Source organism: Panulirus ornatus, chromosome 48, assembly GCF_036320965.1.
Source record: "Panulirus ornatus isolate Po-2019 chromosome 48, ASM3632096v1, whole genome shotgun sequence".
Lineage (NCBI taxonomy): Eukaryota > Metazoa > Arthropoda > Malacostraca > Decapoda > Palinuridae > Panulirus > Panulirus ornatus.
In genome coordinates this window covers 27,591,291-27,618,067 of record NC_092271.1, presented here as the reverse complement: position 1 = coordinate 27,618,067, position 26,777 = coordinate 27,591,291, and the positions used below count along the sequence as shown (strand labels likewise).

At 41.9% G+C, this 26,777-nt stretch overlaps 3 protein-coding genes across 10 annotated transcripts in view; 2 read left to right on the top strand and 1 right to left on the bottom strand.

Moving 5' to 3' along the window:
- Nucleotides 1-19,089, bottom strand: part of LOC139763901 (glutamate receptor-like) — a 52,887-nt gene extending 33,798 nt beyond the window's left edge. The window contains exons 1-2 of the mRNA XM_071690319.1: nucleotides 18,794-19,089; nucleotides 18,038-18,139 (exon numbers count right to left, since the gene is read on the bottom strand). The gene's annotated coding sequence lies outside the window, so the exon portion shown is untranslated. The remainder of the gene's footprint in view (nucleotides 1-18,037; nucleotides 18,140-18,793) is intronic.
- On the top strand, nucleotides 7,366-16,637 carry Mlc1 (Myosin light chain alkali). Of its 7 annotated transcripts, XR_011716289.1 has the most exons (7): nucleotides 7,630-7,756; nucleotides 8,424-8,454; nucleotides 12,020-12,328; nucleotides 12,824-12,910; nucleotides 14,189-14,238; nucleotides 15,061-15,107; nucleotides 15,858-16,637. XR_011716289.1 is itself a non-coding variant. In XM_071690338.1 (6 exons), exons 1-5 carry the CDS (start codon nucleotides 7,754-7,756, stop codon nucleotides 15,093-15,095), a joined length of 465 nt encoding a protein of 154 aa, XP_071546439.1. In that variant the 5' UTR covers nucleotides 7,630-7,753; the 3' UTR covers nucleotides 15,096-15,107; nucleotides 15,858-16,637. The 7 variants fall into 7 exon arrangements, 6 of the variants coding, with proteins under 6 accessions (XP_071546440.1, XP_071546439.1, XP_071546438.1 ...); XM_071690338.1 differs by lacking the exon at nucleotides 14,189-14,238; XM_071690337.1 differs by lacking the exon at nucleotides 15,061-15,107.
- Nucleotides 18,663-24,626, top strand: LOC139763906 (uncharacterized). Of its 2 annotated transcripts, none has more exons than XM_071690334.1 (4): nucleotides 18,663-18,814; nucleotides 21,144-21,368; nucleotides 21,734-21,861; nucleotides 23,183-24,626. In XM_071690334.1, exons 2-4 carry the CDS (start codon nucleotides 21,192-21,194, stop codon nucleotides 24,321-24,323), a joined length of 1,446 nt encoding a protein of 481 aa, XP_071546435.1. In that variant the 5' UTR covers nucleotides 18,663-18,814; nucleotides 21,144-21,191; the 3' UTR covers nucleotides 24,324-24,626. The 2 variants fall into 2 exon arrangements, with proteins under 2 accessions (XP_071546435.1, XP_071546434.1); XM_071690333.1 differs by lacking the exon at nucleotides 18,663-18,814 and adding an exon at nucleotides 19,456-19,617.
- Nucleotides 24,627-26,777: the final 2,151 nt, after the last annotated feature.

The following is a 26,777-nucleotide window of genomic DNA, read 5'->3' as shown; positions in this document are numbered from 1 at the left end:
TAACTGTAATGCCTCAACTTCTGGGACTCGTATCTCACTACTACCAAAATACTACATAAGACTTCCGACACTGATTTTATTCATATTCTTTTTGCAGAAATATGAATAGTACTAAGTATAAACAGTACAAGGCTTTTAGTGTTATCTTTAAATGTCGTGCTGGGGGGTGGAAATCGAATGAAATAAAAGGAGGCTGGAGTCTCGCTCTGGCGGTATTTTGGCAACGGCGGCGGATTATGCTGTCGGACGAGACAGCGGCCGCGCCCTTGCCTGAATTCCTGATTTTTCTTTTCCTCGTTTGTGTGCCTCTTACAGACGATGATTTAGATAATACTTATGCAAAATCTAAGCAGTATTTCTATGTGAGTTATGGATACACTCACTGTGGTTTTCATGATGGACTAAACAGAGAATTTTACGAGAATAACGTGACGGGTGGCAATACTCACGAAGTCTGGCGCTTTACCAAAAATCTGATTTCTCAGCAACGCGGAGGAATATGGTGTACGACAACTGCTTCTTATACTGTGGTCCAGTGTCCCGCCATTGCACGGCACATGTACCCACCACACAACCATAAACTGGTCCACGCACGACCATTCCCAAGAGATTCCACTACATAAATAGCATTTCTATAAAATGATCATTTATAGTTAGAGAGGGTGATATAGAAAAATTTTCATTTAACAAAATTGCGTTTAATGATTCATGAGATAATTTCTCCAAAAATTACATGAAATACGAAGTGAAAAACCCATTTCACCTCTCCCCTGTATCACCTCTGGCTTATTTCTTCTTTCAAGTAATTCTAAAGCTAAACACTAAACAAGGATACAGGGAATCACTAGCTCGTCTATGTATATCAGTGGCACCGAAGACAACCTCACCGTCCATGGATTCGCCCTACGTTCTCTCAACGTTGGAAATTCCAACTCTCTAGCAGTACGCCAACCTCCGCATGTTTCCTACTGGATTTAGCGGCTGTCGACTCCCAGATGACCACTTAACCAAAACTCGTTATCAAGTGGAAGAAAATAAAGGGGCCATCTGTTGCCCGTCACCTGCAAACGTCTGAGGTGAGGACTGCAGGAAGCTGCAGGGATGAGGGACTCCCGCTTCCTGCTGCTCCAAATGACTTGTAAACAGATTATGGGAAAATTCTGGTTTGCGAACAGAGGAAGTCAAAGTCATACATAAATGATAACACAAATGCTACAAGATACGGTGACGGTGTGGCTGGAGATACTGGTAGGGGTGGTGAAGGTTTAAGGAGGAAATACATAACAAGGCTTGATGGGCTGTGACTAGATTATCTGTTGGAGAGAAAAGTAACTGTATCCTAAATTCTTTATTTGTTTAGGTGGAGACAGGTCATTGAAGTAGAAGGTTCCTCATCATCCACAACTATAGATGGAAACAGTAAAGCAGAAGGCTCCTCCGCACCCACTACTATAGATGAAGATAGGTTAGCAAAGCAGAAGGCTCCTCTCAACCCACTACTAAACATGGAAACAGAATGGTAAGGAAGGCTCCACCCTATTTACCACAGTAGATAGCGGGTGGGTAGTACAGAAAAATGCTCCTACCCACCTACTTTGCCTTTGACAGAGTTTGGTGATCAAGATTGAAAGGACAAAGATTATGTAAATATCTTTTGGCATAACAGAACATATACGCGTGAGTCTAAACCAACGTTGGAGTCCCTCCCACCCGCCTGCCTGCAGTAGATGGTACTGGTAACTGTGTCGGCAATCTTACTGGGCCAACTTGGCTGGCGTGCGGGAGAGGATGCACCGTAACTCAACCCACGCACCGAACACTACGAACCTGAACCAACGACGTGACTAACATGTAAACTGTTTATCTAAATAAATATTAGTGGAGTTTACTTTTATTACCCGCACAAGTGATTACAACATCCTGTCAGCAGATGTAACATTTTAAATTTAAAGTTCTAAAAGCAACGCTAAAATTCACACAATAAGAGTTTTCTTAGAATATATATATATATATATATATATATATATATATATATATATATATATATATATATATATATATATATATATATATATATTACGATGAAGACCTTGCTGTTTACCAGCATCACAGAAGTAAGTGGTGAGCAGGGAGCCGAATGCTGACGTATATTACCAAATAGTCTTTGGCCTTCCTTGAGTACAATAGCCTTGACTCTCTTCACCATTTGGTTCTTGCTAAAGGGCAACTTCAAGGTTGAAGAATGACTCGACTGTACACAATATTCATACAAACACTGGTACAGAGTGATCATATAAACTTACAAACCCTTGAGCACGACGGTGGTACGACGACCCTTGAGTGGGGCATGATATTTCAGTGTGACGATACTTCGCTTCGGTACGATGGCCTGGCCTTTCTTTAGCCTGAGCTACATCGAAGGTCACGCCATCTTACCTATGGGTCGTATCCCCATGATCAAGGGTCGTACCGTCGAGCTAGTGGGGTTGAGTAACATTATGAAAGTATTTATAGTTATTAGTCAACAGTGTCCGTGAAATAGGTGCCGTTATATAAGGGTCGAGTTTCATACTTGCCCTTGTAGATGTAGTAGAAATAAACTAGTTTTCCACAAAGTAACGGTTCATATTACAGGCTCAATGTACGGCACTTCCTCTGGTGCTGGACAAGGAACATCCTATTTTGAACCACAAACTCGTGGTAGCTGAGGGGTAAGGCTAACGTCATCTCCAGCACATCTAATGATCAGAAACAAGAAGACAATTTCATGACGATATTTACTTCGATCTCTCGACGCCGTCCCTTTAAACAGAAAATGGTAAATCTCATCAGAATGCGAGATTACCATTTACGATCTTTTAAAGTCACGAACACAAACATAGATTACTTTCCTCTCACACTTACTGCTCTTGGCTTAAACTTTCCTTACGATGCATTTGTCCTTTACATTCGTATTCCTCTTGGAATTCCTTCCCTTAAAACCACACATTATATCATTTTCCCCACGACAGCTGCATCATCAGCAAACAGCCACACATTCAGTCTTTCACACACCCTGACGCGCCTCAAACTGATGCATCCTCACAAATCTTTCATCATTTGTCCAGAATTTCATCGGCATTTGTATTTTACTACGACTGTATATGACGACCGCCTCCGAACCTTTAATTCTTCACTCCTCTCTCTCTCTCTCTCTCTCTCTCTCTCTCCCTGCAATGGAGGCCGGGTCCCGGGAGTGCGGTGGTTTGGCTTGGCTCGGGTGTAATTTGCCCAGCCCGGCCGTCTTGTGGCCCAGATCTTCCCGGTGCCAACTTTAGCAAGGCTTCCTGCCCGTCATGGGGCCCCTCCTCCCTGTTGCATGAGCGTCACAAGTCTCGTCGTCAAACACACCGTTTCCCAAAGATTTCTCCTCCCCCTCGACCATCAGAGTTTACACTTAAGGTTTGACTTCTATATGTAGTGTCGTCCAGGCTGGTTCTCGCTATTCTTAAACCATGGAATACATAACTGATGAAAGGAGAAGACAGACGATCAAGAAATGATACCAGGTGAGGAAGAGAACACTTGATCAGGACGCACAGTGTTCGTGGGGACTACTACAAATTAGGATACAACAATAAATCAATTTGACTCTAACATTCTCCCCTGCGAAGGTGTTAGGATTTATGTGGGAATATTTTTCGGGGTTACTGACTACACAGTAAATCATAATGAACTGATCAAATTACATGTCATTCTAGTGGTATGTGTGTGTGTGTGTGTGTGTGTGTGTGTGTGTGTAAGGGTGAGCAAAGGACCATATCCAGCCCCAACTCTGATGCTTTAAGCTTCTCCATAAGTAAACAACTAAACTTCTACACTAGTGTGGTACACTCTAGCGCCGTAAACACTTCTCTAATGACCTACACTTTTCTACTGCCACACGAGGCTTCGCGTGGGTGTTGGCGGGGAGGACGCCCTCTCCTTCCACGTCATCCTGGCCCCTCCCCCACGTCACTCAGGCCCTGCCTCCCTCCCATACCTCACTCTGGTACCTCCCCTTCCCCTATGACACTCTGGTCCCACCCCTCTCCAACCATGTCACCCTCGGCCTGCCCCCTCCCCCAAGTCACCCTTACCCTTGTAAAGCCCTTGCCCCTGTCATCCAGGTCCCGCCCCTCCAACGTTATTCTGATCCCGCCCTCTCCCCCACGTCATCCTGGCCCCTCCTCCTCCTGTCCACGCCCTCTCCCTACGTCATCCTGGCTCCTCCTCCTCCTTCCACGCCCTCTCTCCCACGTCATCCTGACCCCTCCTCCTTCTGTCCACGCCCTCTCCCCCACATTATCCTGGACCCGCCCCCTCCCCACGTCACCGTGGCACCGCCCCGCCCTCCTACCTCACGTCAGCTCAGCACCGCCCCCGCACCCACGTCAGCCTGGCCCCGCCCCACCCCCCTACCCCACGTCAGCCTGGCACCACTCGCCACATAGGTGTACAGTGGCGTCACGCGTCCTTGTGGCATTCTGTTGATCTCTAGTGTGTCACACTGGGGGTGGAGAGGAACTAATAAGTCGTTCGCGTCTTTCACTTAGAACACTTTTGGTCTGTGGCAACAGTTGCGGGTTATACACAACCACTTGCCAGACGTCAGAGTGTTGCCTCTAGATCTGCACGATGGGAGGGGAGGAGGGAAGCCCTCGGATCTAAACGGTGTTTCGTTTGTCCTCGTTTCAGATACTCCTGAAAACTTTCCTCTAGAAAGTTCCGTCTTCAAATATTCATGACTCTCTGAGATACGTCCTTGTAAGGTTGTTTTAGTCTCTATTCAACTGAGAAGGTCTGAAGTAGAGGGGAACCAACAGCCTCAGAGCGAAGAGAGGCTCCACGTCAACAGCGCTGGTGGGGCGACTGGTCCCTGGCAGAGTATTTTGGTAGACGTGTGAACGCGGCGGATAAACGTGAGCCGAGACCTTACCGTTCTCTGTCGAGGTGAAGTAACTGAAGTTCACGTGCAACCCAAGGCGTTCAGCTGCGCCAGTTATGACTCCCTGTGTTCCATACTGGCAGTCTAGGACGTGTTTAAATGTGACAATTCGTCCAAGATTCAGGTAAATCAGGTCTGATTCCCTTCGTCGAAGTTTCAGGTCATCAAAGCTTCAACTCATGGCAGTTTAAGATAAACACTTGGGCATATAAGTCATCAAAACTGCAGGTTTGTCGAGGCTTCATGCGTCCTCTGGGGATGAAACATCGAAATGGTTCTCAAGTCAAGAGGAACTTCCAGTGGTCATACCCCAGTCCCAGAGCTCATGGCTTCATTACAGAGTCGTCCCGGGTCTAGAGACTCAGGCTGTCATGTGGTGACGTCGGCTGGAGCTTCCTGGGTCCGGTGCGTTGAGGTTGTGTACGGGGATTGCCACTCCACCTGAGCCAGGTCCTACTGTCGTACACCGTCAACTCATTGTACACACGACGGACCTATGGTTCCCTAACTCCATGTCTTGCTTGTTGTCCATTGCTCAGAGCTACTTGCAAAGACGACATTTTCCATACAGCTGTACTAAAAGAATCTTTTCTCTCTCTCTTATTGTATCTTGTACATTTACGATGGACTTCTTGTCCACCGAACCACCAGAGAGGCCTCGTAACCAGAAACTACGCTACCTGCCGCTGCTACTCGGGTGGATGACAATACCTGCTATGGGTAAGAATGTCTGGCGATATCTGCTCCTACTGTCTGGATGTTAGACGATACCTGCTTCCTGCGTACGAGTGAAAGACGATACCCGCGATGTCGACAGATCACCGACAATACTAAGGTTATCGTTTCTACACGGTTCACGAGGCGGTATCGTAAGACGATGTTTCTTCTTGGTTGATGAACCGAAAAAACTGGATAGATATTCTGATGATATTCGATAAACTCAGTTTTTCTGGGAAATATCGACCATCTTGACCCCTCCACTCACTCGTGATGGCCTCTTGTCCACTCCACTCATCGCTGGGGCCAAGCTTTTCGCCCACTCCACTCACTCCTGTTGGCCATCTTGCGCATACCATCCACTCCTTAAGCTGTGACGTGAGAAAAACATACATTTTCATGAAAGGGAAAAGCTCATAGGGAACAAACAGACTACAGCATGAAACAGACATACGTGAACAGAAGACAGGCGCCTTTTAGCATAAAATACGTACTGCAGTATGAAACGGGCATACTTCGTAACGAAACAAACATACTAAAGAACGAAACAGGCATTTCTCAGCATGAAATAGGCATACTTCAGCATGAAACAGACGCACTACAGCATGGACCTGACAAACTTTAGCATGGAAAACATACTGCAGTATAAAACAGACATACTACAGTGTGAAGTATACAAACTTTAGCATGAAGCAGATATTCTTTAATATGAACCATAAATACTTTAGCATGAAGCATACTAACTTTGACATAAAACAGATATACATTAGCATAGAACAGACAGACACTAGCACGAAACAGACATACTATAGTATAAGACAGACATACTTTCGGATGAAACTGACATACTTTCAGCATGAAACAGACACTTGACAGTAGAAGCACTCTAGCATGAAAGAGAAATACTGCAGCATGAATTACATATAACTGAGAAGGCACACACATTACAGCATGAAACACGTAGTTATATCGTACATACTTGAATGTATAACAATCTAAAACAGACATGCTCTCACACGAAACAGACAGCCTTGCCTGAGAGGCATACATAAGCATGAGACAGACTATCTCTGCAGTAAGAGACATACCTTAGCATAATAATAATATGCTACCATGAGCCATATGTACTCTAGCGTGAAAACACACACTCAAGCATGAGGCAGACACATTCCAAACGAAGAAAGACATACTTTGTATCGAGGGTGATGATACCTCTGAGACCAGACATGCGCTACGGGAGGCAGACGGACTCCGAGATAAGGCGGACGTGTCAGCAACGAGGCAGACGCATCCTAGGACCCAGCACAAACTCTAGCAACGACCATATTTAAGGCTGAAGACGCTTTCTAGGGCGACCCTCTCAACCGCAAATCAAAATTTTTCTACTGTCGCAGGTGGTCAGGCTGCCGAGGACCTTACCCACACAGCCAGACGTGGAATGTTTGGTTGATCGCGTGTTTGAGTGCTCTTCATAATTTGGTATCTCGTATACAACAGCTCGGTGCGTCCGTGTCAAGCTTGAGACGTTCGCGTGAATCCGTTCGTTATGAATGTGTGTGAGGAGGATGATGTCTGAGAGGAGGTGCACGTGGCGTGGGTGAGGGCGACGAGGGCGGCCGGGGAGGGAGCGGATCAACTGCCTGACAGGAGGCCCGGGCAGCCCGCCCCTCGCCCGGCAGGTGTCGGAGGCCGCGGCGGGGGTGTAGGCCGGCCCCGACGCCCCGATGGAACGTGGCCCCCCGAACTGCTCCGGCGTCAGGGGTCCTCCGTCAGGTGGCGGCATGGACGACCGGTGGACACTGTTGGGGACGTGGCCGCTCCCACACCGCCGACCACAAGGCTCATGTTTCCTTTTGGAGGGTGCGCGCGCCCGTTTAGGCCGGCCCTCCGTCGCCCGCCGCCAGGATTAGACAATGTAACCCGGACGGGCATTCCGGCTAAAAATACCCTCTTTGGCCACGACGGCAGCGCCATCTACTATGTATAAAATTAACCCGCTGCCGTGATGCAGTAGTCACTTCAGGTCTGCCTTTTGCCCCGTTCACGTGGTGTGCTAGAGGCTAAGTCAAGATGGTAAGTGTTCTTCACTCCCGGATACGCGAGACATTGGTGATGGAAAACCTGATACAGTGGTGGAAGAGCCATACCCAGTGCCCAGTGGATTGTACAGTGCCTGAGTTATTGTGCCGTGACCACTAGAGCCGAACCTACAGTGATACAGTGTTGAGCGTGGATCATGTAGCCTGCAGCTTGCCACACCCTTCACTGGCGGCCCAGCCGACCACATCATGTGTGTGGGAACAATGCTCCAGTGAGCCTTGCTTTCCCTGTCAATAATACATGGAAAATGACCTTTTCTTATCATGTGCCAATGAGGAAGTCTTGTTTGGCACCAAACATAAAGTGCGCTTTTATTCCCACTTGATCCAATGACTGATTGCTCTCCACGCGGTGCTCCTCTCTTGTCTAACTCGGGGGCAACTCATATCCAGATTGATCATTTTCAGTGATTCTTTAATATTATCCTCTGTTCATTATGATATATAATGTCTAGTCTCAATACTTCAAGAGTTCACTGAAGAAGTAACAATTCTCATGTGGAATATATGCATGATCTTCCAACATCTCATTGTGGGCAATATTAAGTAACTTCTTTTATTTTTTGGTTTACTTCTTTCGATTATGATTGTCTTTTCATTCTGTCATTTACTGATATGTTTTCCTTTTTTTCCTTCCCCAGGCCGCGGATCTCAGTGCTCGTGATGTTGAGAGTAAGTAAAAGACACAGTGAGTGAGGACATTCCTTCAACATTCCACTGGAGAGGCTCCAGGGGCCCCGCCTCGTGGCGGCAACGGTGAAAAAATAGCTGTCGTCTGCTCGCTCGTATTGCCTTAGTCCAGCCATGAATGAACTGCAGTTGTAGTTCAAAAGGGCATAACTTACGTACAGAATATGGATGAAAGACGTGAACTTGGAAGGTGTGCCATTTGGGGCAAACGACTTGGAACTGTTACCCAGCCCACGATCGCCACTCCTCCTATATTCTCCAGCGCACGAATTACGACAAACTTGTCGCTCGTGAAGTGAACTGATGGCAATCTTTTTTTGCACATCTCTTGCTGTTGTCTTTGATGACGGTAACCACTTGACAGACAACAAAAAGATCAAATAAGGGGACAACATAGACTTCAGCGTAGCCTACCTACCGCCGGCAGGTACTATAAATACCCCGCCAGGACTTGGTGAAGTGGCCTTCCCCAACCGGTGCCACGGAAAGCCGGGGCCTTCGCATACTTTCTTGGCGTTTATAATTATCCCGTAAACTTCTTAACTCAACGACAACACTAACTTGAGACATAATTCTGAAATTTTTTGTTTTAGTATCTAATTATCTTCAATGTCATCAGTGAAGATATCTTGTTTATGGATCACTCAAGAAACTCCGAGTAGAGACGTTGCTCAATTATGATTAGACGTTGAAAAGAGCCACAAAAATAATGAGGCAACATGCTCTAGATATGCAACGTTGTTTGAAGATTATAATTTGGCCTTTTGAGTTAATACCAGAGGCAGCCAACACCCCAGCCCGTCTCTAAATAAGGAAAGGAATCTTTAATTCAGATAATCATTATCTTATTGTCTTCATCTCTAAACGTCTTGGCGTACTCTATCACTCGAAACTTCAACGTGATGTAGTCAGCCCTCAGAAACCTTCCAAGTTTCCTCTAGTTACGTAAACGATAACTTCCAGTTTCGGGAAGACATGAACCAGGGGGTGCGACATCACACAGAGAGGCTTTTGGTTTGCTATAGTTACCCCTGGCGTTCGCTCCTGCATCTATCCGGTCGTCAAATATTCACACACTTTACATGGGAAAACCTCTGATATTCTCATACCCACGGGAACTTATAAGATGTTGGCCAACACCACACGCGCTTAAAGGGGAATTTCGAAAGGCTGTGTGCGTTGACGAGTTACCGATATGTGTTTCTTGGTGAGGTTAAGCATTGTTTTCCATTTCGGAATCAGGCCTTGTACTAAGAGAGTTACATCAATCGCTTCATTTCAGTCCTGGTCAAATAGTGACTGAGAAAAGGAAAGAAAAGATGCAGTTAAATTTTGAAAGTGAAAATATGGAAAATACCAGAAATAACATCATAAGTAACTTCATATCCGAGAAATCAATAAAGCTTTGTATTTTGCAGCACAGAATCATAAACATGCCATATTTATTATCATATTCGATCAAACGATTACAGATATAATGTATTTCAACCATTTCTTCCGTAGTACATTTACCAAATCAATGCGGTTGGTTGTCTGGTTAGTTGAGCTGAAGGCCAATCAATTACCAGGTTTATCAAAGTCATCATCGTCATTTCAGTTGTCACTAAAATAATTATGAACACCGTCAGATGATCAAAACAATTCTTAGAACATAAACGTTACCAAGAGAATGACGTTTGGCTGTACGGTCATCAGTTTTGGGAATCTTGTACTTAATTTTGGTTTTTGCATTTTTTTATATAAAAAATACGAGGTCATTGATGTTACCATTGTTCTCTTGCATTAATTACATAAACAAAACATTCCATACGGTGTTACGCAATGTGTCAAACAGCTTTGCTTAAATTCATATAAAGATGAGATTCCTCTTATAACATTTCTTATTTGCAGTTCACATATACAAGGAAAGAACAACAACAAAGATTCGAAAACAAAAATTCGAAATGATAAAAGTATTTTAAACCTATTTCTGACAAAGACTTTGTGGTGTGGTCAACACACAACTCGCTCTCATTACGTACGGATTAAACAAATAAAATAACGAAGACCATATATCTAGTAGGGAACAGATTGTTGGGAAAAAGATTCTGCTGCAGCCATTTGGGACGAGGTCAGCGCACGTTCCTCAGCCCACCAACTGTTACCGTCAAGAGTAACCTTAACCGTCAGAAATAAAGTTAATTTCTTCACTTACCTCGCGAGTACAAATGTTCATTAACTGGAAATCTAAAATTACACTGATGTATCTCTTCCTTATCGCTATTTCTTTAGACGTTGAATTACTAAGTAATGAAGTTTTTTAAGCCGATGATATATAAAAGATACCATTTTCTTTGTAATTAAGAAATATATTTACAAAATTTAACAAAAAATCATGAAAAAAATTGAAAAGAAAGGCAAATAATACCTACAATGTCATTCCGATTTTGTATGATTAAATCGTAATGCAGTGATTTACCTACAGACGTATATTTACGTTAAATGATCCTGTAATTTATCAGTGATGGTCGACACCTGCTTGTGGTATGCCTTCGACTGTAAAACGAATGTAAACACCAATAGCCTACTGTCATCACAGTGTGAGGATTGAACGGAAGGTTCACTACTGTTGGTTTACACTATAAATAACTAAAAGTACGAATGACGAAACTAAGTTTCATTCTCTGCGGATATCAGTTTGACAGATCAGCGGACCGTGACTCTCCGTAAGGCCGTATAAAGTTTGTCAAGAAGATATTCAAGTGAGAAAAGAGCCAGCGTAGAGCGTGTGGGCTTCTGGCACCATATTTGGCTTGGCACTATTCCTAGCGTTACCTGATAGTGGTCCGGGCTGCCAAGAGTGTCAGATGGGGGGTGGGAACAGGGACGGGACCTAGGTGGTGCCAGCTATGCCCCACGTTGGCACCAGCGTCTTGTACTACTTACCTTTTAAAGAAGCACCTCCCACCACTTTCCCTCCCGTACAATTGGTCCGGTTATGCGTTCATGCAATTTACCCTGACGCAATCAATTCTTAACTTAAAAATAAAGTCCCGGAATTGTTCTTTTACCTTTGTAAGAGTACAACAATGAAGATAACCAAAAATGACAAAATATGGAATATATAATCATTGCTGCTACATCCGTTGATGATCCTTTATATTAATCAAAATGACATTATGTAGGCTTTGCTTCCAACGATACACTTTAAAAAATTTGTCGAATAAAAAAAGGCATTGAAGGATGAAAAAAATGTACTTGCAGTAAATCTCAAAGAGAGAGAGAGAAAAGGAAAATTTTACAGCATTCATAAACATACCAGGAGACTATGGTAAATCTGCCATCCTAGCTTAAAAACTGCCGAAACGTAAGGCATTGACACGAAAAAGCGCGTCTTTAGGATCTGTAGAATGCGAAGATAAGGAAATCTACACAGGTTCTTTGTACATTTATGAGCATTTCATGTGATACAGACATTTCCTGATATACAGTTTTTGGTGCAATATTGTACATGACTGAATCCCACGACTCCCGACGCTACACGCACGATTTTCGCTTCCTCCTTCAGGGGTGAAATTCGCCTTCTCCATCTATGACTTCGAAGGCAATGGCACCATGGACGCCTTCTACATTGGTGACTGTCTTCGAGCCCTGAACCTCAACCCCACCCTGGCTGTCATAGAGAAGGTCGGAGGCAAGGAAAAGAAGAAGGAGAAGATGATCAAGGTGGACGACTTCATGCCCATCTTCGCCCAGGTCAAGAAAGACAAGGATGCCGGCTCCTTCGAAGACTTCATGGAGGTGCTCAAGCTGTACGACAAATCTGAGAACGGCACCATGATGTACGCTGAACTGGAACACATCCTCCTGTCCCTTGGTCAGTACTATCATGACATATAACGGTATCACTCACCTCCTGTCCCTTGGTCAGTAATATCACCTCCTCTGTCCACCATCATGACATATAACGGTATCACTCACCTCCTGTCCCTTGGTTAGTAATATCATGACATATAACGGTATCACTCACCTCCTGTCCCTTGGTTAGTAATATCATGACATATAACGGTATCACTCACCTCCTGTCCCTTGGTTAGTAATATCACCTCCTCTGTCCACCATCATGACATATAACGGTATCACTCACCTCCTGTCCCTTGGTTAGTAATATCACCTCCTCTGTCCACCATCATGACATATAACGGCATCACTCATAACTTATCATTTCTTTTGTAATAATAATCTAATGTTCAAAACATTCACTCTGTAAACGTCATTTATACTGAAATATGGCGGCTAAGACGGCGAGGGGACTTCAAGCACGACCGTTAGGTTTGTTTACTACATGGCGCCGTTTCCTTCCCCTCCTCAGGTGAGCGTCTCGAAAAGACCGAATTGGAACCCATTCTGAAAGAATGCTGCGACCCTGAGGATGAGGACGGTTTCATCCCATACGAACGTAAGTATACAGTCCCCCCCTCCCCCGGCGAGCCTTGCCCCCGCCCCTCTCTGTAGAAAGTTTTTGAAGTGATTTTTCAGCAGTTCTTTTGACACGTTCCCATCCCCTAGCCCCGCAACATGATACCCCCAACCCGCTATTGGAATGACTCCCTCCAATGGATGTGTTCATGTATTTTAGAGCCCCTTTTTAGCTCTCCATCAGGCAAATAGAAAATGAAGCCAAAGTTTCACTGTTTTCCAAAAAAAAAAAAAAAAAAAAAGTATTTCTCCCTTCCCCTCCCCCATCTCCATATCGCTGAGTGGTTCAACCCTAACACCATGAAGGGGGAACCTGGATCTAGACTTCCTAAAGTCGCTAAATCTTAATACAAACGTAATGCAAAACATATTCATCATGTTTTATCATTATTAGATGATGTCTCGTGATGTAGGTAGAGTTAAATGTCTGAAAATATCATAACGTTATGATATAATTTCTTTGTTTTAGTAATTCAAAGTATTTCCTAGGCAGTAGTAATTTTCCTTATAAGAAAAATTAGTTAACTAATAATCATTAATAGCAATTATAAATATGAAATAATTATGTAGGTCATCTACTAATCTGATCTGACACTTCCCTAAGAAAAAAAATATTACATCTAAATAATTCACATCTAAACATTAGTAAACACTATTATATTTATTTCTAAAATATAATTTGATCTTTATCACAATCTGTACAAATAATTTTCGAAAATGCATTTCTTCTAATTTACCGAGTTTGCGTGGTCCACATTTCTAATCAAATCATTTATAAGATTTTCCGTTATTTTCTTTTATCCTTACGGAATCTACGACTCACTAGAATAATTTTTCCTTCTGTTATTCCCATCCATGACAGTATTTAGATATTTTTTTCCTTGTCATTATCCCCATGGCAATACTGGGATAATTTGTTCCTGCATTAATTCCCTCCCATAGCAATACTGGGATCACCTTTTCCTGTGTCAATACTGGGATATTATTTTCCAGCTTTTATTCCTTCCCATGGCAATAATGGGATCAGTTTTTCCTGCATACAGTCCCTTCCATGACCAGGCATGAGTTTTGATTGTTAGCCAAGTGTGATCCCCTGTACCCTAGCCCAGCAGCTCCATCTGGCTGGGCTACCATGCCCGCTCGATGATCTCCTAGCAACAGACAGCCAGGAACTCACCCTATTTAAACCCACAGCATCTTGGTTCCCTAGGTATTCTGTGTCCACCATTGTTTACCACTGATTGACTTTTTCTTACAGCTTTCCTTGTGAAACTCTGCAAAGACATCAAGTAAGCCACAGATAAATGCGTAAGTACGATACGGGAGTCAAAGAAGGATAGTCCTTGTGCGTTCAAGCATATCCTCCTCACCTACAAACCTAGTGTGCGTTCTAGCGGCAAAATATGAAACACTAGGGATTGCCATGATAAACCTGCCAATGAATATGGTTTATCTTAATTTTTGAAAATAAGATTAGACTATATCTTAGGGTTTATCATGGGAAATCACGCATTTAGTCCCTATTTCCTTTTTCTACCAAAATCCCTCTCCCGATGACTTTTTACATCCATGAAGATTTTAAATTCCCATCTTAGAATTATTTTGATATCTATATTCATATTACCTTAAACTGAGTGAGATTTTCTACATAAGACCAAAGAAAATCCTCGTAGTAATAGCTGCAATTAGTTTTATCAACATTTTCTTTTTAATTTAGTCCACCCAGATCCCATAGTCTTTTATAGAAATGTCGCACAAAGGGTTTGTTAAGGGGTCATTCTACCCAACCTTAACCCTGCAGTGAGATTTTTTAGAATAGAACTCGGCGACGGAACACGACCGGCCATATTTTCTCCCCATTTTTTAGGGAATAAGGGCTCCTCAGAGCGGAAGACGCCAACTAATATTTTTTCAGCTGAATTTTTCTCCTGAATTTCAGACGACTTTTATTTCTGAATTTCAGACGACTTTTATTAATACTTTTTTCCAGATGTTTAAGGGCTTTATCCTTAAGAAAGGTTCAAGCCTTTATTTTTATTTTTTTTGGACAATTTTTGACCATATGAATCTTACTTTAAGAAATATTCTGTACAATTTTCCATACTTACAACCTACAAATTATTTTTGCAGCTTTCCTTAAGAGAGTTTTGGCCTTCAAAATCTAGAGGACACGTCTAGTAAGTTTTGAAACGAGGAACAATTTTGATGTTTCAATGTGTAGAAAGTTTAATGGCCGCGATAACTTGTAAAGTTGTCAGATGTCGCCACGCTCTTTTAACCATATATTTTCCATATGATTTTATAAGTATCGTCCGTTAATTTGTTAAATTTTGTTTTCCGTGAGAACATCTTTATTTCTCATTATTACTTTTATTCGTGTCTCTTTATTTTCCGTGACAGTGTGATAATTGTGACCTTTAACTTGTTAACAAAATTAACGTGTATTCGATCAGGATCAAAGGCTCCTCTGGCCTTGCGATCTTGTCGCCTTCCTTACTCTATCAAGATTTCAAATTGTTATTAATTCGTTCTTTTGTCCCCTGTTTTATTCTCATCTTCGTTTCGTTATTTACTCTTATATGAGCTAATTTTTTGAAAATATATATGCAAATGTATATTTATACATATGCGCTTCAATTCATTTATTGGCATGGAAACAATTGACTTGTAATGTAGCTGCTAGTAGCGTAGCCATAGTTCGCTGAAGATAACTTGTATATGCATGCATAGTAAATCTCTGTCAATACAGCAAATCTTTGTCAATCATTTCTTCAAAAGTGATATAAAAATTCTAAATTTTCGTGAATTCGTCAGTTATATATGAAAAATGAAATCTTTAAAACTATATTGTATGGTACCTTACCTTGCTGTACGAGAGACAGCAATCTTTTTGACATATTCTAATAAATATCTACACCTTCCCACAGCTTTCGCCAAGAAGATTACCACTCTGCTCTAAGTACGTCCGCCATCTTACGTGACGTCATCACAGGGAGTGCGCATGCGTGCAACACCACCGCCATTCGGAGTGTCAGTGTGCAGTGTACAATCATTCTGTGGGTTCGACCAAACCACAGACATTATTTTAGCTAAATCATACAAAAAGTAATCAAGAATAAAGTGAATATAAGTGAAAAAAATATATCCATATTTAAAGAATGTGAGCCACCCGTCGTTACATGCTCATTATGTCCTCCTGTCTGTATGTGTATGTTCGTGTAGTGTTGGAAGTCCCATGGATCTGTTGAACGTCTCCTTTCTCATCCACGCGGGGTGAAGGAGGGGTCAAGGTAGCCGCGACCCGTGTTGACCTGTAGACCTGAAGTGACCACTGAGTGATCCGCCATTAGTTACCCGCCCGACAACATCAGGACGCGGAAACTAAACGCCATTAATCGACACCCAGCGCCAGCCTAACCCACCATCAGTGCCATCCATGGGCCGCGCGGGAGAGTGAAGAAGCCATCATCAACCAAGATCATCACGGTCGCGTCTTCCCCTACTGGTCCCTCGTCCCCCACTAGAGCCTCTGACCGCGCCCAGCGAGGTGGCCAGGGGGAGTGTCTCAGTCAGCCAGTCAGTCGATCAGTTAACAAGACCCGAGTCAGTCAATCAGTCAGTCCGCTTTGAAAGGCATCGCTACCAACTGCTGTCTGTAGACACATTGGTTAAGTTATCTATCGTCTCAATAAAACAAAAACAACTTCTTGGTGCCTTTTTTCTTCCCTCTGAGAGAGAAGTGAATGATGTTGAGATACATATAGTTGAATTATATAAGATTTTAATAAATAAAATATTTGTATTTTGAGTTTTAATTATCTCTGACTCTGAAAAAAATCTTATCTCTTCTATTCGCATATAACTCAAAATTGATATACGAGCAGTAAACATGAAGACCAACAAATATAATACTGAATAAACTCATAACTTCTAAATATAATGATGCATGCCATAACAAAACGAGAAATACAGAAATCCACCTCACGAAAACGTAAAATCTAATTTCTTTCAAAAGACGTCATAAATATATTCAAGAAAATCTGGTTCACTCGAAACAAGTAAATTTACGAGCATCAATATGACAAAAAATAATAAAGTATAACATAACATCCCTGATGTATGGTGAGACGTGGCGTCTTTCTCACAACTAGCAGCAATATATATTATTATTTGTCCTGAGGTTGTCAAGCTTCACATACTGGCGAAAAAACGACAAAACTATAGCAACTACAGTATGAAGAACTTGCTTGATTAACCTGGAACCGATTTATCAGAATTATTTCTTTGATAAGCTTGTTTAAATCCCATCTGATTTAGCCAACGCAAGTGCAATTGGGAACCTTTTATTCAAAACAGCGCCATGCGGGAAAAAAGTACAAAGCAATTTCAAAGTTTCAGAAATTTTACACCATATTCCTGACATAGGAAATTGTTCATAAACGTCAATTTCATACATTTCTAGCATGGTGAATGATACGCATTGAGACGAGCTACTAGAGCAATCAACCGTATTTTCTAATGTCAGAGCAATGTCATCCGTTATATACATGTCCACCTGGATATCTTGAAATTATTACTACAAAACTTATTTAATCTTAAGATCTACCTGCCAGACACATAAATATAAATATGTATTGAAGCACTAGATTTTAATGTAATAAATTATGTTAAACGGGAGATAAGAGTTAATATCAGTTTAGTGTTTATGAGGGAAATGTATGGTGGTTATTAGTGCCTTATCACTGATGTGGATCTAATAAGATAAATGCTTCTAAAACTAGTAGTTTGAAACTCCTTCTGGTTAGGGTTTGATTAATTCCGAGATGTACCATTCCTCCCATTAGGTCTCATCACATTTACTGGACTAAGTTAGGTATCCAACGAAAACGTCAATAAAAGCAGGCTCTAGGACTGACGGTAATTCATCGTAAGATTTAACATAATCAGTAACACCAGTTCCTACCATTCTTTACATATTAATAGATTTTTTGATTAGTCGAGTCCAGTCACAATGCAGCCATTGTCAATTAGTAATGAATCCTTTTCATTAGGTAGCAATTACCCAAATGAATTTCAACATCTACAACAATTGATATATCAAACGTACTTGTATTCCTTTGGTGTCATGATTTCCGTAGCTTGTGGAAAAAGCCTGTCAGTAGAAGGCAGGGCAGTACGCTTCACGGCCACCACCGTCCTGACACTATTTCTGAAACAGGAGGGAAAATATTTATCTTATCTAGCTGAACAAAAAATCCATTGATGTTTAAAGGTCGTAATTATAATATAAAATTGCTAGGAACTTCTTCAGATAACAATGATAGACAAAATTTTATGAAAAGAAAAGAGTAACTCTAAGAAAATGCTACGACACTGATCGCTGCCATTCTGTTTTATTTATGCTAGCCTGAGTTGGAGCTCGACAAGATTGAGGTAGGTATGGTAAGCTTAGTTAAAGTTTTGGTGATGCTTAATGACAACAGGTTAACTAAAGAACAGTTTGGTCCTTAAATTTACGATTTTGGAGCTTTGACGTTCTCGTTAATTTACATCACTTTAGGGTTATGATAGGTTACGACACAGTTGATATGTATATTAGTTTGGATCACAGTAGAATAATTGCACTACTATAATCATACTGGAATTATAAATGAACAACAATAATAGCAATAATAATAATCACACACAAAATACAGAAATCCATGAGCTTATACGTTTTCTGTCATGAGTAATACAGAAAACGAACAACAAAATAGTACTTAAGCCATACCGTAATGTTCAACTTGCTTGGCCTCTCGTTTCCCTGTGACACAAGCTAAATAATCAACTTGTACCGTTTAGAGGAACTTCACGAACATCTTACCTTCATCTGCAACTGGAGAAGGTAAGTGCAGCGTGGGGAATAGTGTGCTTGGGGCCATATTGTGGTGAGAAGCTTCCGAAATTCGTGAGAAAAACAATTCAAGCATAACCGATGCCATGTTGACAACATCTGTTGTAGAATGACTAATCAAGTGTTATTTGATGTTCTAGTGGTTATAGAATAGGCATAGAAATTGTTTACGGTATTGTTTTTCAAATAGATTTGAATTAGATTATGTACTGGATGTTACTGCTACGGATTGAAGAAAAGATAAGTTTTCAGAACATAATCACTGATTTGATAAGAGATTATGGTGTGTGAGCGCGATATTCCTCGTGTTAGACTTCATGTGATCAAATCGAGAGTTCCATTCATGCTATTTTTCTTAACTGAAAGACATTTATACATATGACACGTTTACTTTCAACGTTATATTGGGTTTAGCTTATCCCATATCATTTGCACGATTGATGATAGTTCTTTTTCCGTTGTTAGAATGACAGACAAGTGCATGGAGATACGAATACAAAAACCAGTGTTTTGATAAGTTAAGGATATATGTAATGTTCTAAAGCAGGAATTATTGCAATACATGGTACAATACACGTCCGCTCGGACACACGCGCCATGCTAAATATGGTTCGACCACTTTCGCCTGGACCATACGTCATACCTCGGCTTTTGCACCACATTGTGAAAGTATTGTGTCATACTGAGAAACTCTTAAAAGCCCCGATTAAGCATTTTGTCGCTTAGTTTTGGCCCAGCTGGTGAAAGATTAATTTGTGTGTGTTGCTTTGCTGGTGAATATATGTAAAGTTTGGGTGAGTGGCAATTTTCATTGAGTTGCCATATGATGTATGTTGTGATATGGCGTTGTGCGCGGAGTTTGATTTTGACAGACTCATTGTTTTTTTGGAAATCGTATCACCTCTGTACCACCCCGGTGTGCCATCTAACTCGTCATTGAAAATCGACGGGTATTTTTATGGGATTGGGTATTGTTCGTGTATTTCAGGGAAACAGTCGGGAAAAATTATGAATAGCGCGATTGGATTCTTCCGTACTCTAGCATAGCTAGCTAGACTAGAAAAGGTCATGTGGTTAGCTAGGCTTGGTTTGTTTTGATTATGCTGGGCTGCGGAAGGAACTGTTCAGTAAGCTTTTATCACAGTAAATTACCAATATATATATATATATATATATATATATATATATATATATATATATATATATATATATATATATATATATATTATTAGAACACTAAGGTAAATCAGTCATGAGCGAGAATATACAAACTGCCCGACAGTCTACAACCAGAATCATACACCAAATTATGAAAGATTTTTATAGGTCTAAAGATGAACCATCGCATCATATGAATGCATGACGTTAAACTGAATATTAGTTTATTTTTTATTTTTTCTTTACTGATTCATTCATACGTGTAAGACGTTTAATTCAAATTGTCAACTTTCGGCCAGTGTTGGAAAAAAAAGATTCACTCGCCTGTACTGTGTTGATTGTAGGGTTGGATTTATTGATGACCATTTAGTGGAATTTTTAAAGTAACTTTGCGAGACCAGTAAGGGGTAAATAACCAGGAATTGTTTTTTCTATTTGGTGATATCTATTTGTAAGACTTCGTATTAATTTTAAACTATAATTCAGAATGTTTTCTTTTTCTTTTTACAAAATTCTATTTCTTAAAAATTGCAAAACATAACATATTTAGGAAAAGTCGATAAATCGATTATTACGTCAGTGGAAGCAAAGTAAACCATCATCTGACCAGGTTGCAGCGTGTATTGCAAGAAATAAAAAAATGAAATTTGGGTGTGTCGTCAGTAGGATGTCCGGTGTCAGTTCGAGCAATTCTCTGAAGCCCAGCTGGTTGAGATCCGCTCTTACTGATAATTAATCACACGGTGTGAGGTTAATGTTGCTAGGTTTAGAATATTGGAATGTGGTGATTGGCTAAGGGTATACAGTACGTGAAATTTGCTTAGATGTAGGGTTCCAGTGCGCGATAATTGGCCGGATGTCGGGTATATGTACGTGATGATTGTCTAGATGTAAAGTTCTGAAATTCATGATGATTGGTTTGGTGTTGGGTACCCGTACATGTTGAATGTCTTGAAATAAAAGTATTGATGTAAACGGATTCGGTTGCCATTATTTTGATATTTCTTATTTGATATATTTCTTTTGATAGCTATCATTTAGTATTTCTCATTTGACATAACATCTAATTTTTCGACAGATGTCACATTTGATACTTTATTTGGTATTTTTGTTTCTTTCGGAGGCCTCCAACAGTCTGTCTCAAGGAAGTTTTCCTTTCCAGGATCATCTTGGAGTACTCACCCTTAAGAGTGCTCTTAAGAGGAACACGATGGCTTGCCAGGTTGATGAGGCAGCTTGGGATCAAGAGGTAGTGAGGAAGTACCTCCAGGGAGCCTCGACCGTGGTATTACCTCCAAGGGTCGACCTGCAACAGTTCACGAAGGCCAGCAGCGGGTTCTTCATCAAGTTCCCCATCGACTCCGCCAGAGTCCAGACACACGTTGCGGTCAGTTGTCTTTTGAGTAAGCTACAGAGTTAAGATTAACAAAGTGGTTTTATGACGTGACTTATCCAAAGCTTGGGTAGTTTTGTGTGTATAAAGCCTCAAAGATTGTCAGCGACCACAAAGAAAGAGTAACTGATGTTGTTACAATTTAGATGATTTTTTTCTTCACTCCTACCTTACTGTGAATGGACTGATACTAAGGATTCCATTATTAACCTGGGACCATGTGAATAGTGTGACTGTAACTTCATTAACCTGGAACTGTGGAAGCCTGAGCCTTAAAACGTTTTCTTCGTAAATTAAAAGAAAAACAGGTGAAATTTAAACTGTCACGGCTGCAATGTTATGCATTTCTTTGTGCACAGAAAAAGAAGGATGTCCAGAGGCTGACAGATCACATCAACTCGGCTCGTCCCGTCCTCCACCACCGTTGCCTTCCACTTTTCGCGTCCTTCATCCACTACAAGAAGATGCACGGCACGCCTGTTGAGAAGTGAGTAGAGAATACACCGTCTTGGTTGTAGGTTAGACACCACTTTTGGGACAATGATTAGGCAGTAGTTATTTGCACCCGAACATTATTTACCTGATGATGAGTCGAAACTGTCACCTGGTCGAGGAGGGCTGGTTGGTTTCCAAGGCCTCCTCCATTATCTTCAAGTGGCAGGAATCAATTTAACCTTTATTGCACTGCTTCTGGTGCTTCTAATCCTGGCGGTTTTTTTTTTTTTTCAGCCAGTCCTGCAGCATCCGGCATCTCAAATCCAACCTGCCATTTGTCGAACACCGTCTATCTTTCTCACTCATCCGCTGGTCTTTCGAAACCCAGCTGTCCCAAGCTGCATTTTTGTCTAATCTCTAACTTTCATCTTTGTTATTGTTTCTGCGGCTGGGCTTACTGTAACGAGAAACACCCACCTCTCATTTCTTGGATCTCGAGTCTTCTAACCTTGAGGCCATGTGGCTCACAATTCCTTTACCCGCTTTGAGTACGCTTTTATACTTGGTGTACTTCCTCACCAGTCCTCTGTTTACAACTCTGACTATTTGGCCTCCTCCCACGGAAGTGAAAAATCTGTCTTTTAGAATGTGCCAGGTCATAGTTATTTGGAAAGACATGTGAGGGTAGGGAGTTCCAAAGTTTCGAGTTGTAGGGGCAAGACACAGTTATCAAAACGGCCCACTCTTGAGTTGCCAATGGCCACACAGTAATAATGTAACGCAGCAGCTTGCCGAGTAATTGCATGGTCTCGTTAGTGGTGGGGGCACACAAACAGTCACTCTTGGGAGCGAAACCAAAGTAATACCTACAGAAGAGGAAAAGTAAACCAACATTATGACATAGGGCTAGCGTGTTAGGTATGAAATAAACCTGGGAGAGTTTGTGAGTAGGACTGCTTTCGACTCGGGTAAAGATGCAGAGCTAGAACCGCCCCCGATGTGAAAGCAGTACTCCATGCAAGGACGGTTCACATTTTTTGTGTAAACGGAACAAGTGTTCAGAAGAAAAGAAATTTCGATACCTTATCAGGACTGCCAGTTTCTTTGAGGCAGACTGAGGAGTTGTAAGAGGTTTTCGATTGAGAGATGGGTAGAAATTTGGTCTTAGAGGCATTACCTTAACCAAATTTTGCCGTTTGCATTAGATTAGTTTGGATTTGCCGTCCGTTGAGAGTTATCACATCAGTGCTGAGCAAAAGTTTTATGTGGATCTTTATTATCAGGAAAACATGACGTATCTGTATCAGCGTCAACCTTTGGGTAGGACTAGACCAGTTCACGTTCATCCCGTCTGACTCATTTCTTCCTTCCAGAGCCATATATGAGAACATGGACCTGTTAGGTCTGGTAGACAGGCTGCTGCGAATGAGACCCGTATCATTCTTGGGGCGATGGGACCAGTACCTCCTGCGTGACGGGTCAAAGGGTAAAGGAGGATTTGAGAAGATTGGCACAAATTTGGAGAAGCCACCTCTCCTCCTCAAGGACTACCTCAGCTATGATGAGATGAAGCTCTCTTCCCTCCTCTGTGTGTCTTCATGGTCCTTCTTCATCAACGATGGAAGGCGCAAGAACATGGGAGTGCCAGGGAATGCTGGCAGTTTCCAGGAGGAGGGAGTTATCATGGGGATGGTAGGCACCAGATTAAAGAAGGTGGGCTACGTGGAATGGCAAGACTGCATTGTGACCAAGAATCAGAACACTCGAGAACACGGCTACGGGAAGATCGGAAGCACACCTCGGCTGCAGCACTTATGGGGCTGCCTGTGGGAGTCTGCGCTGCCGGAGTGGAAGGACGTTTCCCCTGAAGACGAAAACATCTTCCAGATCAACAAGCAGAATTACTTCAACATCTCCATCTACAAGGCTCGCATGCAGCTCTCCGCAGAGATCCTCTTGGCCGAGGCCAAATCACGGGCCATATCGGCAAACCTGATGGCCTACATCCACGTGGTTGGTCTCGGTCTGGGAGTGTGGCGCGCCTGCCACGAACAGGACGCATGGTTTGTGGATGCCTGGGGCGATGCCTTAAAGGCTGCTGATACGACCCATGTGGCTCACGTCGACTTCAGCTGGATTGGAGCCACCAAGTGCTTGGGCGTGGGCGAAGGAGAGGTGTTCCCCGGCACGGGTGTCACGCTTCACTTCTCCAAGCGGTCACTACACGACCCCGTGCCCCCCGGAACACTGCTTGTGGTCACCTACGCCTGGAACGGCAACTGCCTTCCCGGAAACGAGTACTGGCTGGGAAAGTTAGATAGAACAGGTGACGGTGCTGCAGCTTCCTCTTCGGGCGTGGCTGAGCTTCACAACGTCCACATCAACGCCAACGTGTGCGGTGCCAACCTGCACGTAGCGGGGCCCTGGGGAGTCATGCACATCGGCGAATACGTCAGTCGTGTCCTTAGGGAAGAGCCCTCCAGGGCTAAGGGCAAAAAGAGGCTCAAGAAGTAGAGATAGACAGCAAGAGGACTTCACCATCAACGGGGGAACGTTACCAGGACGAACATAGGAGTGTGCGTGTACTCGATGGTGCCATCGTCAGTTCTTCGACGAAGTTGATATAAGAACAAGATTTTACGTTTGAGTTCTGATCTTCAGTATTTCTGGCCTCGCAATTAAGCGGATGATATGTTGTCAAGGAAGGTAAACATTATGAATGATTATAAGTTATGTTTATTTATCTGTGGCAAATTTTTACAGATTAAGTTGTTTTTTATTTGTGGCAAATTTTCACAATATACAATTATTTTCAAACGTTTAGTTTCATTCACATCTCCAATTAAAGAATTTTGGTCGCCCAAGGAGTATTTGTAGTTGAATTGGTAACACAGCGTTTGAAGACGTGCTATATGTACTGTAGTCATGCACAAGATTAGAAACAGAATTTAGGTATCGAAGGAAATTTGGATGTAGGATTCACTGATTATGGGCACGAAGGAGATTTGATGAAATTAAAAACGTACAAAGCTGAAGTAAAGATGGTGTAGAAAAGATAAAATTTAGATATTGCAAGGTAGCAGCATTTGGAATTATGATGCACTGGAAATAAAGATGGTTCCTAGAATAAAATTTGAAATATGCGTAAAAGAAAAATTTTTACTTTTATCGTAAGCAAGTCTTTTCTTTCATTCTGTTGCAGAATTATGGAGAATTGTTATAGTTACCCAAAATATACTTACAAAGAAAATGGAAACTTTTCTAACATAAACTATTTTAGTTTTTTTTTCTTTTGCTTTTTGCACCATTACTACAAATGGAATGAATTATGACAAAGATATCAGAAATGTCTGTAATACTCCTTATTTTCTTTCATGGTCTGTCTGCTTCACACATGATACACTAGAATGTATACGATGTCTTTAATAATATATTTTGATACATGTACATAATTTCAATATACTTTTTAGCACCTATATTTCCCTAAAGATAAATGGATTGTTATTATCACATACCAGTGACCACACAAGAGAGAAAATACTTCGTACATTTCTTTTCATGTCGAAGGTTTTAAGTATGGAGGCCAGTTCCTACATGACATATAAGGGAAATGAGAGAGAGACAAGGAAGGAAGAGAAGTTATTCTAAGTTTTTAGTGAAGACTTGTATCTCGGTTGCATTGATATGTTTTTCACAGTATGTTGATCATTAGTAGTTTATGATATATATATATATATATATATATATATATATATATATATATATATATATATATATATATATATATATATGTATGTATATATATTATATCAATTTGGAACACGTCATTCTATTGTATTGTGATATTCTTTAACAGTAAGATCCGACAAGACATATAAATCAAAATGAGGGAATTAATCTCAGTGTTTTTAGGATGCCGACGTCTCCAAGATACGGAGTGAGACATCTGCTCCAGAGAAAGTTGCGTATGTGTATTTGAATGGCTGTGTGCGTGAACGTGTGAGGTGCGGACGTGAGTGTGTGAACGTGAGAATGTGAGGATGAGTGTGGGGACGTGAGTGTGTGGGGGATGGGTGTGGGGACGTGTGTGTGGGGGATGAGTGTGGAGACGTGAGTGTGTGGGGACGTGAGTGTGTGGGGGATGAGTGGGGGACGTGAATGTGTGGGGGATGAGTGTGGGGACGTGAGTGTGTGGGGGATGAGTGTGTCAACGTGAGTGTATGGCCTTGATGTGTGGATGTGAGTGTGGTGAAGGGTGGAAGATGGTAAGGGAAGGCAGGAAGCACCCTGCAAGGTCCTAAGTGGCTGTATTATGATGGATCAGCCCCACGGGTGTCGCCACGTAATTATATCATTAGAGGTGAGGCGGCCCGCCACACTAGGGCCCACCATGTGGCCCGGGCCGCCACTTGGCCCGCCAGCCCGCCTGTCCGTCTGTTTGTCTCTCTGTGGGAGATCATGTCTGCTTCCGCTCGACTGAAACACACACACAAACACACACACACACTCTCTCTCTCTCTCTCTCTCTCTCTCTCTCTCTCTCTCTCTCTCTCTCTCTCTCTCTCTCTCTCTCTCTCTCTCTCTCTCTCTTTTCCTGTTCTTGAATTTCTGTCTCATATTAATTCATCTCTTTAATTCTCTATTCATCTCTTTCTATTCATTTCTCTGTCTATCTGTTCTCTTCTCGCCTGTCATGTCGGAATGCCTGTGGTGTGGAGATTAAGTTTCTCACGTGACGTTAACCAGCCAATACATCCACGTGCTCTACACGTCCTGTACATGTCATGGAAGGTCACGTAGGGCGTCCAGGACGTGAAGTGTTAACCCCGCATTGACAGAAGCACAACTCGTCACTTGTTAAATAAAATTTTGCACTGTTATTACACTATATATATATATATATATATATATATATATATATATATATATATATATATATATATATATATATATATATATATATATATA

Excerpts from the sequence above, each read along its gene's own strand:
- Mlc1 (XM_071690338.1), top strand. Across the intron at positions 8,455-12,019 it reads CAGTGCTCGTGATGTTGAGA|GGGTGAAATTCGCCTTCTCC; the intron begins GTAAGTAAAAGA and ends TTCCTCCTTCAG. Across the intron at positions 12,329-12,823 it reads ACACATCCTCCTGTCCCTTG|GTGAGCGTCTCGAAAAGACC; the intron begins GTCAGTACTATC and ends TCCCCTCCTCAG.
- LOC139763906 (XM_071690334.1), top strand. The coding sequence starts at position 21,192 with ATGGCTTGCCAGGTTGATGAGGCAGCTTGGGATCAAGAGGTAGTGAGG. Across the intron at positions 21,369-21,733 it reads GAGTCCAGACACACGTTGCG|AAAAAGAAGGATGTCCAGAG; the intron begins GTCAGTTGTCTT and ends CTTTGTGCACAG. Across the intron at positions 21,862-23,182 it reads CACGGCACGCCTGTTGAGAA|AGCCATATATGAGAACATGG; the intron begins GTGAGTAGAGAA and ends TCTTCCTTCCAG.